The sequence below is a fragment of the Bactrocera tryoni genome, chromosome 5 (assembly GCF_016617805.1).
Source record: "Bactrocera tryoni isolate S06 chromosome 5, CSIRO_BtryS06_freeze2, whole genome shotgun sequence".
Taxonomy (NCBI): domain Eukaryota; kingdom Metazoa; phylum Arthropoda; class Insecta; order Diptera; family Tephritidae; genus Bactrocera; species Bactrocera tryoni.
The window spans coordinates 81,643,618-81,661,414 of NC_052503.1; the positions used below are offsets into that span (position 1 = coordinate 81,643,618).

Here is a 17,797-nt window from a genome sequence, read left to right on the forward strand (position 1 = left end):
AAACCGGCGCGTAGTGAGAACAAAACAGTTTGGCCGGTGACGTCCTCTGGTGCAGATCCATGCTACTGGTGTTATTTGCTCGCGGTCGTTGACTGCCCGCGAAAAACCAGTCGGAAAATTTTCGGTTGAGTTGTGATAGCTAAATAAAAACGAATTGGCGGGTAGTATATTCAATGCATTTTCACGCAACGACGCCACTCTACGTGAATGTGAACTTGTAGGTTGCTAAATCTTACGAATATTGGCAGCGCGCGTGCTTATAATGCTTTGCCATAACTTTAAATTTTATTTGGTGAATAAATATTTTAGGTGAGTCAGTTTTATATGTACATATTCCATATGACCATGACCATTCGCTTTAAAAATGTAAAATAAATGTACCTGATGTAAATGATGTGGAAGAAAATTTTATAATCGACGAAATAAATAGGATAGACGAACCTTTTGTTGCGATACATGCATTTATGTATATATGAATATGTGAAAAAAACTAGAAAACAGACGCGCTCATATCTCCGTACTCATCCAACAACGGGTCAGCGAATATAGTTCGAAAGTGTGACAAACCAATTAGAGTTTAACTTTAGTTGCGTGTTATTTGTATTCAAAAGTTTAGCTACAGCGATGGTGACGTAGGCGTTACTGCCGACACGGGCACGGATAATAACTACAACAATACTGTTGATGGCGATGTATGCGTGTACATTTGCTAATGGATTCGTTTAAATTATAACTAATAACAACACCTAATAATAACCGACTGTAAACAAACCTGCTAAATTTACGGATGTGGAATAATATGCCTTAGACAAAAGTCGAAAGTTTACAGAAAACAATGTACGAAGCATAATGTTTATAACTTAACAAAATGGTTTATGTTTAATGAACGTTTAGTCAAATAACAACAGCAATGAAATGGAATGTATGCTTTTTTAATAAAATTGAAATGACAGAGTTAATTTTTCAAGATTAACAAATGCTATACTTAAGTGTTCATAAGTATTTATTCGAGGCAAGAGTACGTGTGCATGTGTTACACTCACCAAAGCAGTTTATATGCCGTGTTGTTAATGGAAGACTATTCTCAATAGATGTGCTGTATTTTTAGACTGTCGCTTATATATATCTCTTTTTTTTAATCATTTATTAATGCAGCAAAATTTTGTGCTGTTTTGAGGCAATAAAATTCGTCGACATTTCTGTGTTAGATACGTACATAAGTATATGTACTTGTGGGTGTTTCTACTTATGTGTGCGTGCATGATGTTTGTTATATATAATCCTAATAAAAATGTGACAATGGCACACCCAATTTTAATATCTAAAACATCATTTGCCTAGCATAGAAGTACTTATTTTTAGTTTGACGTGACGGTTATGACTACAACCTTTACTGGTTTCTCCTTCTTTTCAAATACTCGCGCTTACGCACAAATAATTATAGTTCCAGGAATTTTTTTTGGCAGAAATAAGAAAATACCTTAACAACACTAAGTTTTCTGACTTGCTTTTAGATATAAAATCAGTTTCAAATATCATATTTCACTACGACCGCTCAAAAAGATTTCCTAAATATAACAAACATACTATAGAATTTAATCGTACATATGCTCAGTTTTTAGCTCCTTTTTCCAACGTTTACAATTTTCTGTTGTTTACATTAACCATTTGCAATATACTCGTAAATAAAAAAATATATTTTAACGATATCTGTTAACAAAAATATCACCTGCAAACACTGCGACACTTGGATTTACTTAACTAAAATTAATTAGTAAATTTTGTTTTTTTTTACTAAACTGTTTGAAAATATTAAAAGAAAAACTCACTCAAGAAAGTAATCCTGCATGGAAGGATTAATAATAAAACTAGTACAATGTAAATACTGAGCAATTGCAAGTGGCTACAAAGCATAGTTATAAACAACACAAATTGTTTTTCTTATAATAAATTTCGGCATTTCAACCAAGCATCCAAAATTTGCACACTCCTATATATTTATGAATATTCGTAAGACGTTTATTGTACACTTTTATTTGTACATATACAGGTATGTACATGGACTTGTATATAGCATATATACATTTTATCACTTAATCTGTTTATTCTATTGCATTCGTATTTTCTCGCTTGAACTTGGCGTTTTCTCTCTTGATGTTTAAAGATCATTTTCACTCAAAACTCACTCAAACTGCTTTCACTTCGAAATCCATCGATTGATGCGATCTCTTTTACTCAAAACATTAATATCAGTGGTCTTTATTGGTGGCAAAGACACAAAGAGAAGAAAAAACGGATGCATAGATACGTTTAAATTACGAATAATGACTAAAATGCAAGGAATTTGAAAAAATTATTCTAAAGTGTATAATGCCCCTATTATGTATGAACACTAGCATCCGCTGAGCAACCGTAAACCAACACATAAGTGTAACAACCCTCTACTGATTATCGACTACTGAGTCTAGTTTGCTATATGAGACACTCTGTACATTTAAGACAGCTGCTTATCACTAGATGTATTTAATGTTTCTGTGAACTATAGAAAATATTTGTATTAATGAATGTGAATACTATACACTCATCTACTATATATTATATTTTAATTTGTATGAAATGCTTCTTATTAGGAATTGTACTTGTGATTAAAAGCCTGGATTAACTTTCTTGATTTTGGATCTGGACAAATTAATTTGCGAAATTAATTGAGCAATAAGTGCTCTAACACTTTTTTAACTCTTATCTATATACATATAAAAACTAATATTTATTCAATATTCATTGATATTGCCATACCCTGCGTATACGCAATCAATCACAGCTCAAAGTACTTTCGATTTGGTTGAGTACATGGGAATAACAGTGCCTACCATTTTGAAATAGTACAAGTTCTTGTTGAATTTTAGTGATTGAAGAAGAATCTTTAACAACAAAATGTGGTTAAAAAAATAAATGAATGTGACAATCAATTGTGAAAATCTCAACTTTAAACATACATTTTTTGTATATGCATAGTAGAAATTGACAAAATCTGTTTCCTTATAAAATCTATTTTCCTTATTTTTAACACCCTATACATGTACTTTATATTGTGTTACATTTGCAAACGTTTTTTAATGTTATTCATAAGCATTTAAATATGTCGAAATGTCAAACTTTTGTGCTAAGGTTAATATGCAAATCAGATTAGAGTCAATAACAAAACTTAAGCTTTTCGTGGCATCTTTAACTGAATTCAAAGATTCAAAGTATATAAGTACACATACTATATGTACATACAGATGCGTATAACCTGAAGATGTTTATGTTTTCTATGAAAATTTCTTAAAAATTCTATAAGAACTATTTTATTGTATTTTTTTTAGATTGGGCATTTAACATATTTATAAAAAAATATTTTACAAATTACGACGCCTTTAATGAGTCTCAATACGTCACAAAATGGATACAGTCGAAGCGGATACTCTTAAAAATGAAAACGGCATCAAAGGCGGTGCTAAATGTGTCAGTATTTCCAACACACCGTCTCTGTCGTCGTCACGTGCTCCAAACAAAGCCCGACTAATGCCAGATAGTGAAGATGGTACTACGGGTGAGTAAAAATTATATTGGTCCATCAATTGTCAGCAAAGGTCAAAACTTAAGCCATGTACATATGTATATTCTAGACATATTTAGCTGTATAGCACAGGTATTGTAGGTCGTTTTTCATACATATTAATTTGTCAATCACATTAGTAATTAGTATAGTTATTTAAAATTAGAAAGGAATAATTTTATTTATTTTATTATATCAAAAACTCAATCAGAAAAGTTTGTGAAAGAAGTCTAGTTGAAATATCTAAATTTTTACTAGTTTTTGTACATATGTACGAAGGGTTTTGCAAACAACAAAAAGCCGAACGAAACTGTTGTACTCAATACCACTTGTTGCCACGGTAGAAAAATATATGTATATGATATACTAGCTGTGTTAATTAATTTTTCTTATGTGTGAATAATATCAATGGAAATACATACAATTTTATGTTATAAAATATTCATATATGTATGAATATAACTGTGTTTTGTACATACGTAATTGTACTATACGCTCTGCAAACACTCTTCATAGATCTTAAAAGCTTCTATGTGTATTTCCAACACATTCCCCCATATCCAATATTAATCTAGACAGAAATTATTTTGAGTCATCATTCGGCATATTTTATTCCTATACTCATATTTTTGTCCGTATTATCATGCCCCGTAGAACTTCATCTAGATTAAAAGGAATAAGATTATCTCTATAACCGAGTTGGAGTCCTATTAATTCTATTTACTGCAAGCTAATTTAAATCAAATGGAATAGAAGGCAACACTATATGAATGAATATGTTATGGATGTGAATGTTTATTAACCATTACATTTTATATATTAAATATATCTAAAAGTTTCTTAACTGGAAGATCGTTTTAAATTGAAAATTAAAAAAGTACATCAACCCTTCACCAACATATCCACATACGAATATTTTTCAGTTCCCCTAAGCACTTACAAACATAATTCAATTAACTTTTTAATTTGGCCTTTGGAGCTCTTATCTATTAACAGCACTGGTTGTGACTAACAAGAGCCAATTTAAGTCTTGCGATTGACAAGGCAGCTATAATTAAGAAAATATGAAATGTATACAAGGAAAAGGATAAAGTTTTATTACGTTTTGTGGTATCTCTCTACCTTAGGCTAGGATTAAGTAATATTTTGCTTATATGATGTGGACGAGAAAATAAAGTTTTGTCTTTGCCAACTTTTACATCTGCTCGAAATTTCGATATATGTATAAGTACGAGTATACACCCTGGCATTAATAATTCAATTATTGATTTCGAAGTATGTAGTGATTACTTATTTTTTATTGGGGATTATTAATCCCCAACCCCTAACCTTTACTAAGGAAAAGGCAACGTAATTACAATATGCCGTTGAGCTCATCACGTCACCTTTCATCCAATATAAATTGAATACACCGCATGCGAGAAAATTGTTGTCACTTTACGTCGCCATTCACGTTAATATTGTTGTTTCTTCATTTACCTTCACCGTACATTGTGATTGAATTTCAAATTTACTATGATATATTATATATATAGATGTCCATATGTATAATATTTGTGCGTGGGTTGGATGAGCTGTATTCGGTAGGAATTGTTTAAAATTAAAGGCGTGTGGGTAGTATTGTACAAAAAAGAGTAAGACTTTATTCGTAATTTTAAAATTTTTATTTTATTCTTCAAAATCTCTGACGCCCACTTTGAAGTAATCCTCCTTTGGCCCGTATACACTTGTGCTGTGTGTTTTTCGGTAAAATTGAGTGATTTTTGGAACCAATCGTGCTTTCACATTTTTTAGGCCCAAATAATCTTTCAAAATGGTTTTCACTCATTCTTCCGATACTCCAACGATTCCAGTAAGATCTCTGACTGCTAATCGTCGATTCACAAGCACCAATTTCTTTATTTTGTTGACATGGGTTTCAACTAAAGTTAGGTAACGCTGTGCCATTTAATTCTATAGTCAATATCAAATTTTTCCGCGCAGACTGGTATCGCATTTTGTGGTCGCACCGTTTCTCTAAACTTCTGCCGTTATTTCAAAAATTTCGCTATGAAATAAAAATTAATGAGTACTTTGCGCTTGATTTGGTTTTTGCTCTTACTCTTTATATATGTATTATATTATCTGAGTACAATACAAACCGCGGTTGCGTATACGCAGTAACGAATTTCCATTTTAATGGCGGAACTCACATAAATGGAATAAATCATCATGTTTTACCTGTTATGTTAATTTAAGTTGTATGATATGTAGTATACATACTATATATTTCATTGATAATTGTTTTATATTTTTGTATCGATGTTAGGCTTTGGAATGTCTCTCAGGACAACAACTTGCATGCTTCTCACACCTTACGAGCTTCTTAAGCATTGGGAATACAATCGATTGTTGTAGCAAGCAGAGGCGGTCAAAAATATTAATCAATACTGATATATTTTTTTCGTTTAAAGATATATGTTGTAGACACAGGCCCTGTATATCCTACACGCTTTTTGTGTAAAAACTATACCAAAAAGATTAATATATGTATGTATATGTATATATGAATAGTAGTAAACAAAACAAAGAGCGTCAGAAAAAAGGAAAAATTATGTAAAATCACTTTTGGCAAAATTGCCGGTTATTCCAAATATTCAATATAAAACAAAATATTAAGCACCTAATATTACAAGTAAAACTTTGAAGATAATTATTTTAAATATATTTGCTAACATAAGCTCAAATTATCAATATGTACATATGTATATGATAAATAAATAAATATAATATATGTACATATTTTTTCCAAATAACTTACATCCTTTTCCTTTTTCATATTCCAAGACATATATTTATGTTGACATGAGATGAAAATAAGTAAAAACAAGTAAGAAAGGGCTAAGTAAGATAAAGTTATTATTATCAAACAAAAAGTTGGATATTATCATCAAAAACTAATCGTTTATGGTCAAAATGTTCGAATTTAAAAGTTTTGGACTCGGAATAAATAGAGAGATACTCGGAAATCCTCGTACACCCCATTTCAACACCCTTACTTAGGAGAAAGAATCATTTTGACGATTTTCTCCTCAAAAATCGGCAATTTGGAACACATTTTTATTTTTCTAAATTTCTGGGTGAATCCAAATTTATTTTTTTAATGAAAATATGCCCCTTGCGATTCTGCAAATTTCTGCATTTTTATATTTTCTCCACGAACAGTAGTTTAGAAGCTTGGATTCACCCAGAAATTTAGAAAAATAAAAATGTGTTCTAGATCGCCGTGAAATTAGGCATTAAATGCATTTGAATACATTATTTACATAAGGCAAAAGCTTAAAGTTTTTTAACTAAAATATTGGGATTATAAGAAAACCCTTTTATAACGAAATAATTCTTCTTCCGCGCAACACTTTACCAGCATCGACAATGCATTAAAATCTTATGTAATGAAATATCTTAAAGTTTTAAGTGAACAATAATCACAACTTATGGACAACAGCAACGCCTCTAGTATATAATACAATAATACAAAATTGTTTTTATTTAAACTATCCAATAACACATTTTCCGCCTTTTTATTAGCCGAAAATATTCATTTGGACGATTTGTATACACGATATCGTCAACGACTGCGCAAGTCTCTCTTTACATCGGGTCTACTGATATCGCTGGTCGCATGTATAGTTTCAATAATTGTTGGTGTTATATATGAGCAAGTAAGTATCCTTCATACAAATTAAAAAGTAAAGGGAAATGAAACCAAATACGTTATACCGATTTACCGTTGATTTTCCAGGACTTAACACAAACGTGTTTACTTTCTCTGGCGGCCACAATATCCGCGGGTATATTGACAGCTCTTCAATTTCCAGCGGTGCTTAGCTCACCGGCGGCGGCATTGGCATTTGCTATTGTAACGACTTTTTCGCTAGGGACAATAGCAGCTATTACGGGAGAAAAATTGGCGCCAATACCATTATTCGCCGTTTTTCTAGTAATTTAACCATATACAGTTTTATAAGACCAGTTATTTCTTTGAAATAATAAATTGGTATATTGTATATATTTATAATCATTTAAAATTTAATAGGACTTCGAATTTATTAAATTGTTTCGAACAAATGAACGTCCTCATATGGTTGTATATGGTTTATATTTTATTATTTACATATTTACTTAAATCTACAGGGTATACATACAATGCTGCCAATCTCCTGGCCAGTTTCAATGGTGTTGGCGCTTTTCATGTCGGCAATCCATGTCATATATCGCATTGTGACCAGCAAGGATTATGCCTACAGCTTGCCTTTCGTAAGTAATACTATTTTCCCTAATTTTTAGCTAATTTATTTTAGTAAAAAATTAAGTTTCTTCAAAGCAAAGTGCAAAACTTATTATATTTTCATTAGATAGTTCATTTATAAACCTGTAATCAAACCTACTATGGATGACATTTGTAGTTAACAACTATAATATAATAAATTTCATCGCAGTTATTTGGTGAAGTTATCATATTAGCTTCGGCATCCATTTCCGGCCTCTATTATCGCATAATGTCAGATGCGGCACACAATCGAACTGTGGATGGCACACGCACGGGTATAGAACAACGCGTGAAGCTGGAGTGCGAACGAGAGCAACAAGAGCAACTATTGCTTAGCGTCATACCCGCCTACATAGCGGCCGAAGTAAGTGTAGAAAAATACAGACGTTATCTCATATGCATAAACTATGCAATACTTATAATTTGACATATTGTGTATATACATATGTATTGTATATACATAAATTTAGTATTTATTATAACATAAATTAGGAAAGTGATATTTTGAAAGCAATGAAAATTTCAATATTTTGCAATATGGTAACTAAACTGTCCTAGCGATGTCTTTTTAAATGCCTAAATACTTCATTGAAAAAGTTTTATCTGAAATATCGAATCAACAGGTGAAGCGTAGTATCATGCTGAAAATGGCGGATGCTTGTCAACGCGCGGGAGGGCAATCTACCACATCTGCTACACGTTTTCATGAATTGCATGTGCAGCGTCACAACAATGTATCAATTTTGTATGCAGATATTGTAAACTTCACTCCATTGTCAGAGCAACTTTCTGCCAGTGATTTAGTGAAAACACTGAATGACCTTTTTGGACGCTTCGACCAAATTGCAGGGGTTAGTAAAAACATTACTCACATATATATATACTATACATATACTTAATATATAATATATTTACGCATAAAATTTGGTACACAAACAGTTTTATCTTATACATATCTACTTATCTTAATTAACCAATTAGTACCATGAGTTCAAAATTTTGGAATGTTAAATATATACATTTAATGAATAATTTAAAGAGTTATTAAAAAAACATTTCAACCTTTTTTTTAAATAACGGTGTTTTGTTAATTTTGATTCGCTAAATTTATTTATTACAAACATACACAATTAAGTTTCCATCGCTACCTTGCTCATTCGTAGGAGAACCAGTGTTTACGTATTAAAATTCTCGGCGACTGTTACTACTGTGTATCTGGACTGCCCATTTCAAGGCCGCAACACGCTGCCAATTGTGTAAACATGGGTTTACAAATGATCGATGCCATAAGGTGAGTGAGTGGTGCCATGCGTGCGCCGAGAGAAATAACAATATTAACAACCCTTATGTCTTTTAATTTTGAATATCAACGTAAATGCTATTACTTTTAAATCAAAAGTAATTTTGATCAACGAAATTTAAACAGAAGAAAGTTAATTTGACAGCAAAACTGTTACTCAACAGAACAGCAACCATTTTCTGTAACAACTTAAAATCCGATTGATTACAATTTTTTTCTCAAGAGGTTTACGACTGCACTAACAATAGATCCAATTATACATAGAAGTATTCAGTCGAGATATAACAAAATCGCTCGCACATTTACCATATGTACTATATAGTTGTGAAACAATAGCTAAGATGGAAGATGTATGCTATCTGTTAAAATACTCGCACATATTAATCCTTACTTTTATTTTTAACAAGTTTACTCAGCGCATTTGTACTTTAATCCTGCTTCTCATTTAGCCATGGACATATGTACATATGTATATATTTGAAAAATACATGTTACTTGTACTTATCGGATGTTAAACTGTTTGCAAAGGCGTTTTTCGGTTAGGGTATACACTTGCGTAGATAGGCTAATCAAATGTATGCGTATATGTGAACATGGATACGTATATATCCCTTTTTTGTACGTGACCTTCACGTATTTGTGGTATTCATTTCTCGAATGCGTTACTCCTGAATTCAAAGATTTATTTAATAAAATAGAAGAAACGTAAATTGTGGTCAAAACAGAGTCAAAAGTTCCTTTTTCTTTGTAAACAACAAATTTTTAAAAAAAATTTAACAGTTTTGCTAACTTATGAGTTCTCAGTTGTAGTGTCATTCAAGAGGGTCCTGAGAAAAACATTATGTACATATGTAAACCGCAATTTTTTCGTATAAGAGAAACTTCAACTATGAAGATTTTCGAACTTGAGTGTATGAGCAGTATTGTTTACAGTTTGAGGTTAGGAAAGCCTTTAATTATTTATATTATCAATTAATATCACCAGACATGTACGTGAAGCAACCGGAATTTATGTTGACATGCGTATAGGCATTCATACTGGCAATGTACTTTGTGGTGTACTTGGTTTACGCAAGTGGCAATTTGATGTTTGGAGTGATGATGTTACACTGGCAAACCATATGGAAAGTGGCGGAGTAGCGGGGTATGTATATTGATATATATGTATACATACATGTGTATTTAAAAAGACATACATACATATCTAAGTCATATTAAACTAATGTAACGATCAACCCTGCGTATGAGCAACCCATAGTGACCTTTTTCGTTACATTCTTCTTTGCAGCCGAGTTCACATCACCAAACAAACTCTTGAATTCCTCGGTGACAAATTCGAAGTTGAAGAGGGAAATGGTGTCAGTCGGGATAGTTATTTGGCAGATCACAAAATCGAAACATACCTCATTGTGCCCCCAAAGGTATGGAACAGATCACATTTGTGTTTGGCACTGAATTATGTTAATAAAACTAGTTATTTCCACTTTATACGTTTCCCATATATGACCTATTCGAATATTTCATAACTTTAACGTTAAACGCTATTTATTCATAAATTTGTTATTATTATTTTTATTACAGAAAATTATTTATCCCCATAGCGTACCACAAGTGATCGAAATCACGACTTCTTCAGAGACTCAGCCCACTGAATGTGATGTTACGGAACGTCTTTTACCGAACCCTTCCTCCTCTAGTATCTCAAATGTCAACATAGCATTGTCTTGTGAGCAAAAAACTCCTAACCAAGAAGATACGATTTCTACCGGAGGCATTAGCAGTATTGGCGGAATTTTTCCAATAGAGCGGGGAAAACTGTCTCCTTCGTCTACAAACAGTCAAGATCCAATTATGACCAAATCGATGTCTATCAAAGAACTATCAGAGGAAGATGAAGAGGATGCAATGATACAATCATCTAACAAGGAAGAAGGGAATAAATTTGGATCTACAAATATGAAAGCATTAAACGAATGTCAAACGGTAGGGTCTGAGTCATCTTTGTCATTACACGATGTGATTAGTGCGAGTACAAACAATAGTAACAAATTGGAAGCTGGCGGCAATATATCTGTCAACACAAATTACATCGCTTTAACAAACTCAACAGCACCTTCATCAACAACAACTAACAGTTTACTGATTACTGATGGACCAGAAAGGATACGACGAAAACTTTCTGTACAAGGTACGGACTAACAAAAAACTTAAGAACCAAATATCGTTTATTACAAATATTGAAAATTACCCAAGCACTTTTTAAAATAATTGGAATAATTCGTCAAGAGCCGATTTTTAATGCATTGTATCATTTGCAGGTCTTATCTCTTTTGCGGACAGAAGGCGCTCCTCCGGCGCTTTTATAGATGGTCGCAAAATGTCTATACACAGCGGTGAAAGTTTTCGGAGTCACAGCGGTAAACTTTGAAAAAATGTGCAGTAATGAAATCCATGTGTATAAAATAAAATTTAGTATATAAGACCCCTTAGTAAACGTTTTCTTAAAATTTAAAAATAATGTCCAATTACCAATAAATTTTTGTTTTACGGATACGTTTTTGTTTGGTAGGGTCAAAAGAAATTTTGAAAAAAAGTGTAAAATATTTTGAAATCACTTAATTTTTTTTATGAATGATTTGATTGCAGCGAATTTTTTAATAATTTTTCCTAATTTTACTTATTACATACAAGGCAACTTTTCCTAATTTCAGGCCTTGTTAATCGCAATCGCCCATCGTCCAAAATGACTAAATATGTGGAATGTTGGGGTGCAGATAAACCGTTTGCCAACATTGCGGAATCAAAACTGGTTAAAAACATAGGACTTGCGGTAAGTGTGATTGCCGTGATTTAAGGGGCGCTTTTAAAGGTTTTTATTTACAGAGCATTGCTATGATTGAATCCAATCTACTGCCACCCGAACGTAAATGCTTGAATTTCAATTTGTTCGGACCCCCTACGGAATTAAAACCGTTCACATTATGGTATCGCAACTCTCCGCGTGAAGCAATGTATCGTGCGCAACCAGATACACATTTTCGTTTCGATTTAATTTGCGCATTTGTCCTTTACCTCTCGATTGCATTAATTCAACTAATCGTGTTTGAGAAGTTAGTGTTATTGCATATTTAATGAAAAATTAAAAATAATGCATGTACTTTATTTTTCAGAAATATTGCTTTGATTGGTTCTCTGACTGCTAGTTTTATATCACTCGCTCTTTTCCTATACCTAAGCAATATTCAAGTTCCCGAAATCAATGCATCAACAACAGATCGCAATGGGCCAGGTCAAGTGGTAGCAAGTAGTCGATATATTCGTCTTGCTATTTTCATTATAGTAAATATATTAATATCAGCGACTGCAGTGTTCAATGTGGTAAGTAATGCCCATTTAAATTAAGTATATAATATTTACTTACACATGAATGTTTTAATGACCAGAAAATTACAATAATAACTTTAAATTTTAATTGGTAGATAAACTTTGTAAATAACGAGAATCTTGAGTCGATAAATGTTGAAAGTAATGTTAACACCTCATCCATGTTGACACCCAATGATACATCTGTGTCAGGTGTTATGTATACTAATCTACAAGAGAATGCGTATAATTTAAATCAAATAGAAAATGCACCAATTTATTTGTTCTGCTCCGCTATCAGCCTAGCGGCGATATCTGCTTTTTTGCGTTCCGGCTTTATTCTTAAACTAATTGCCATGGTTGCAGCACTCATCTGTCAGATAGTCATGCTGAGCTTTAGTGACCTATATGCAATATATAATCGCCATCAACTGAACGCGTAAGTAGACAGACTTTTGTGTAAATATCTTAAACTTCCATAATAAATTAAGCATTTATAATACAAATGTGTATTTGCTTTAGTTTACCTATAGACCTGAAGGGGTTCCTTTTATTGTTATTGGTGATTGCGGTGCTGCATACTCTCGATCGACAAGGTGAATATGTGGCTCGCACAGATTTTCTGTGGAAAGCAAAATTAAAAGTGGAGCAAGAAGAAGTGGAAACAATGCGAGGAATTAATAAAGTAAGTGAGCTATTTTTATAGGTTAAAAAAAATGCGATCTATTTTCGAATGCGTTTTAGATTCTTTTAGAAAATATTTTACCCGCTCACGTAGCCACACACTTCCTTCATCAGGAGCGGTCCACTGAGTTATATCACGAGAGCTATTCTTGTGTAGCTGTGATGTTTGCTTCTATACCAAATTATAAAGAATTTTATGACGAAACTGATGTTAATAAGCAAGGCCTTGAATGTTTGCGTCTACTAAACGAAATTATATGTGACTTTGATAAGGTACATGTTGATGAGATTTTTTATAAACATACATATATTCAAAATAGTAAGGGTATGCTGACTTTGGGAAGGGACACAACTTTACTCCTCTATTATTTTCAGTTGCTTCTGAAACCAAAATTTAGTGGAATCGAAAAAATCAAGACTATTGCAAGCACATACATGTGTGCATCTGGACTACGACCAGGAAAGGAAGATGGTGCTATGGTAAGAAACAAGCCTGGTTTTGAAATAATTACATTCACACTTTAAGTTATGTCGCGTTACATAAACGGATTAAATGTTCAGATTTATCAACCATTACATTTCTGTTCTTCCTATATCTTTTATGCAGCGGAAACGGAATTTAGCCGTAAGTTTCTTGCCGCAAATTCTTATTGTATAAATAATGTTCTATAATTGTAGATAACTTTTAGTAGCACAATACAAAATTTACATAATTAAAAAAATCGATAGCTTGTTAGTCCCAAGGGCATTTTACAAAAAAATAAATTACAATACAATTTTAGAGTTATTCAGAAATTTGGGAAAACAATTTATTTTTATTGTAAGTATTGTTAATGTTGTAGAAAACTATTTTTTTTATCGATTTTAAGGCTGAACTGTTATATTATTGCTATCTGTCATATTGTTATTATGTTGTACGTTATATAAGTTTTTCTGTTTTTTTGTTAATGCAGTGCTATATTTATATGAATATTTATTTATTTTTATTTACCAGGATGAGAAGCACACTGAAGAGCACAATGTAACCATTCTTGTGGAATTTGCCATCGCTTTAATGTCAATATTGGATTCAATTAACCGTGAATCATTTCAAAGATTCCGACTACGCATTGGTCTGAACCATGGACCTGTGATTGCGGGTGTTATCGGCGCGCAAAAGCCCCAATATGACATCTGGAGCAATACTGTGAATGTGGCCTCCCGTATGGATTCCTGTGGCGTAATGGGAAGACTTCAGGTAATATGTGGCATATTTTATTATATAAATAAAGGGCAATCACGAAACTAATAACTTCTACTCCACTTCGTCATATAGAATAAATAGAAATTTCAACGCATTTACCTAATATTACATATATTCTAGCTTTATATACTTTTCTTCTTTATTCATTTGTTTGGTTTTATTGAACAGACGACAGAAAATACAGCAAAAGTTCTTATGGCTGCTGGTTATGAATGCGAATGCCGGGGTCTTACTTATGTTAAAGGAAAAGGCAATCTAGTCACTTATTTTGTTAAGACACAATTCGATGGAAAGTTGTAAAAAGTATAAAAAACGAGGACAGAGGAGAAGAAACAAACCAATAAAATAAGCAGCGAACCCGTTAAAAATGCATGGAGCATTTTATAAAAAAGTGAAAATACTAACTACTAAAACAAACTTAAAAGATTTACAATAAAGTTAACTAGGTCAAAAATGTATAAATATTTATGCTAACAGAAATAAGAACAGTAAAAATAGATTGTTATACTCGTATTTATGAAATACTCTAATTTTTCATACACACCCAATATGTTTAGGATAAGGTATATTAAACAAGATAGAAAAGAGAACTCTCTTGCATCTAACTATAATGTCCAAAATTTTTTAAATATAAATAAACCCTTGTGTGAGAGACAACTTTGGAAGAATACTAGTTTTGGTTTACATTCTCACCTGGACCACCGTCCAAAAAATGTAAAAATATTATTGTGTGGCAGAAAATGTTTCGCCTATAACGGTAAAGTCACTCATATTTAAAATATTTTTACATATGCTTGAAGAACTGAAAAACAATAAAAATTGCTTCACTTTACGTAGTTCGATTTTTATTAAAAATATGTTTTTATAAAAGTAGAAAAAAGCAACTTGAACATTTTCGTCGTTTGACATTATAGTTGATATTCAAGAGAGAGGTAAATAATATTATTTTGTTTAAAACTATATATTTAATTAATTACAAAGTTAATTGTGGAAAAATACTAAATATTACAAAATATTTGCCCCTACATTATTTAAACATCACCATAAGTCTGAGTTTTAAAAATATGTATATTATTTTCTTATATTCCACTGGAAAGTAAAATAAAAATCATTAATTTTAATGAAATATATGGAAAAGTGAAAATTTTGTGTTTTATTTCATTGCACAATAATAGTTTAAAAGCTTAAAAGAGAGACGATTAATATATAGAAATATATGTAGCTCTAAGCATTTTCCGCAAATATATAATTATACTTCATACATACCTAATCAATACCAATATTCCTTTACTAGTACTAACTTATTCAAAAATAATAATAATAGAATCAAACATTCTTCAAAAGTACTTATAAGAGGAATCATTGATATGTGAAAACATTTGCTCAAAATTATTTGTTTTTACTACAGTCTCCCTATTTATTTTTTAATTTTAGTAAAATAATAATAGACAATTATTAAATGTATATCGTCGGTAATAGAAAATTTGTATGCAGCGTTAGCCAACAACTTCAGATTAAATTGAGTTTACAAACGGCGTATTATACATGAAATAAAGTAAGGAATAATACTTAAAAAAATATATACACGATGAACTGCCTTCTTAAACATAAAATATCACGACCGAGTACTAGTTGAATTAAGGGTGAATAGAGAATCAGAACAATTTTCTCCTTCCCATCAAATTTTTAACTACATTTATTAAAAATGCGGCAAACATACTTTTCCTGCAAACAACTCCGATACCACTGTTATCCATAGAGCTAATACAAACAAAATATATGAAATTCCAATTTTGTAAGTATTAGGAAGTTGGTAAGCTTGACCACCGATCTCTTCCACATGGAAACCTAATGGAAGAACTACCGCAGCTAAGCAGAATAAAACCATAGCAGTAAAACCAACCCAACGGGCATATGGTATAACATTCCGATCCCAACTACTGGATGCCAAAAGTATTACAGTAGTGGTAATGCAAATACATCCTATGAATATGCAGACTAGCGCCACTAACCACTCTGGCTGTAGTTCAGGTGTATAACATACTTGTGATCGGTTATATAGCGTCATACAAGTCCACATTAATCCTAGACGTATATCACCTAAAGTGCAAGTGTCATATAATATTTTCTCATTTTTTATTTCACATCCATCTACCTGCTTCTTCGGTTACAATCCAGTCAGGCATCGCCAAACTGACTATTGCAAAAACGTCGGCGGCAAGAAACAAAGTAGCACTAATCATTGTTAATTTATCCATTTTCGTATTTAATTTTGTTTATAATCCACATAAAGTTGTCAAAATAAACTAGTCTGAGCAGAGACGAATATGTACATATATTTATTTTCAACCTGTCTCAGCTGTTTATTAGTGCTGCCACATTGTGCTAACAAAGTTCTTTTAAAGATATCCGGTAGATGTCACAAAATAGTTCCAGATAATGTAAAATCAAAATGTTAATGCAGAAAATGTTGATGAATAGAGAAAGTGCAAATGTTAGCTGTTCTAAAATGTAAATTAGTAAAAACGAGAATCGAAAAAATTCCTACTACGGAAATAAAATTACACCAGAAATAAAAGTAATTAAAAGAAATTTATATAATGAGTGATAAATGAAAATTAAATCAAAATAAATTTAATCAAAAAGGAGTAAAGATATATTTGTGGTAGGATTTGAACTTAGGCAAAATATTTATTACTAAGTTTCACTAAGGAACTACATATATAGCAAGTAGCATCATCTATTGTTGTTGTGGTTGACTAGGCGCACAGAAGAAAGCGCAGTGCAATGTTCTAAACGATCGCACTTTGCTTTGTATCATACACGCGCCCCTTAATTATTCAAATATTGTCTTGAGAAAAGAGCAACGCGGCATCAACCATAACGTTCAAAGTTTTTTCTCTATTCTTTTGAGAAGCCAATGATGACTCCCCTCCAAATTTCCTTTTACTATTGTCCAAAAAAATGTGACGACTTTTTTCTGGCGTTACTCCCCAATTTGCCTTTTTAACGAGGTGAATGTTGTTTGAATGCTGTTGTTGTAGCGGCAGAATGTTGATAGAAAATTAGTTTTGTTAGTTACATAACTGTTTCAACGAAGCTGTGTGTAAGGTTATTTAAATCCGACTGTGTCTGCGGCTTTATAAGTTGCGGTTATAAATATTTTTGTTCATTTTCCAATTAGGACTTGTCGAAAGAAATCTTTAAAAATTCATATATGCAGTAAAAACGTTTTTCTTTAACACCCCCAAATATCACGAACCGCAAATAACAAAATGTGTACCTGTTAAATTTTATGTA

The 17,797-nt window shown here is 31.9% G+C and overlaps 2 protein-coding genes across 3 annotated transcripts; one reads left to right on the forward strand and one right to left on the reverse strand.

Annotated features, from left to right (window-relative positions):
- The first annotated feature begins 40 nt into the window (after nt 1-40).
- Nucleotides 41-15,167, forward strand: LOC120776725 (adenylate cyclase type 2). Of its 2 annotated transcripts, XM_040107639.1 has the most exons (22): nt 41-309; nt 3,366-3,592; nt 7,166-7,299; nt 7,380-7,577; nt 7,772-7,894; nt 8,077-8,271; nt 8,531-8,758; nt 9,071-9,198; nt 10,193-10,351; nt 10,496-10,628; nt 10,789-11,395; nt 11,526-11,624; nt 11,919-12,037; nt 12,091-12,317; nt 12,378-12,585; nt 12,687-13,009; nt 13,093-13,255; nt 13,315-13,527; nt 13,630-13,734; nt 13,862-13,879; nt 14,249-14,491; nt 14,666-15,167. In XM_040107639.1, the coding sequence occupies exons 2-22, from the start codon at nt 3,442-3,444 to the stop codon at nt 14,795-14,797; spliced, it is 3,906 nt and encodes a 1,301-aa protein (XP_039963573.1). In that variant the 5' UTR covers nt 41-309; nt 3,366-3,441; the 3' UTR covers nt 14,798-15,167. The 2 variants fall into 2 exon arrangements, with proteins under 2 accessions (XP_039963573.1, XP_039963574.1); XM_040107640.1 differs by lacking the exon at nt 13,862-13,879.
- Nucleotides 15,168-15,677: 510 nt separating this feature from the next.
- Nucleotides 15,678-16,985, reverse strand: LOC120778984 (uncharacterized protein C16orf52 homolog A). The gene is made up of 2 exons (XM_040111083.1): nt 16,653-16,985; nt 15,678-16,597 (listed from the first exon to the last, which is right to left on the reverse strand). The coding sequence occupies exons 1-2, from the start codon at nt 16,753-16,755 to the stop codon at nt 16,197-16,199; spliced, it is 504 nt and encodes a 167-aa protein (XP_039967017.1). The 5' UTR covers nt 16,756-16,985; the 3' UTR covers nt 15,678-16,196.
- Between the last annotated feature and the right edge of the window lie 812 nt (nt 16,986-17,797).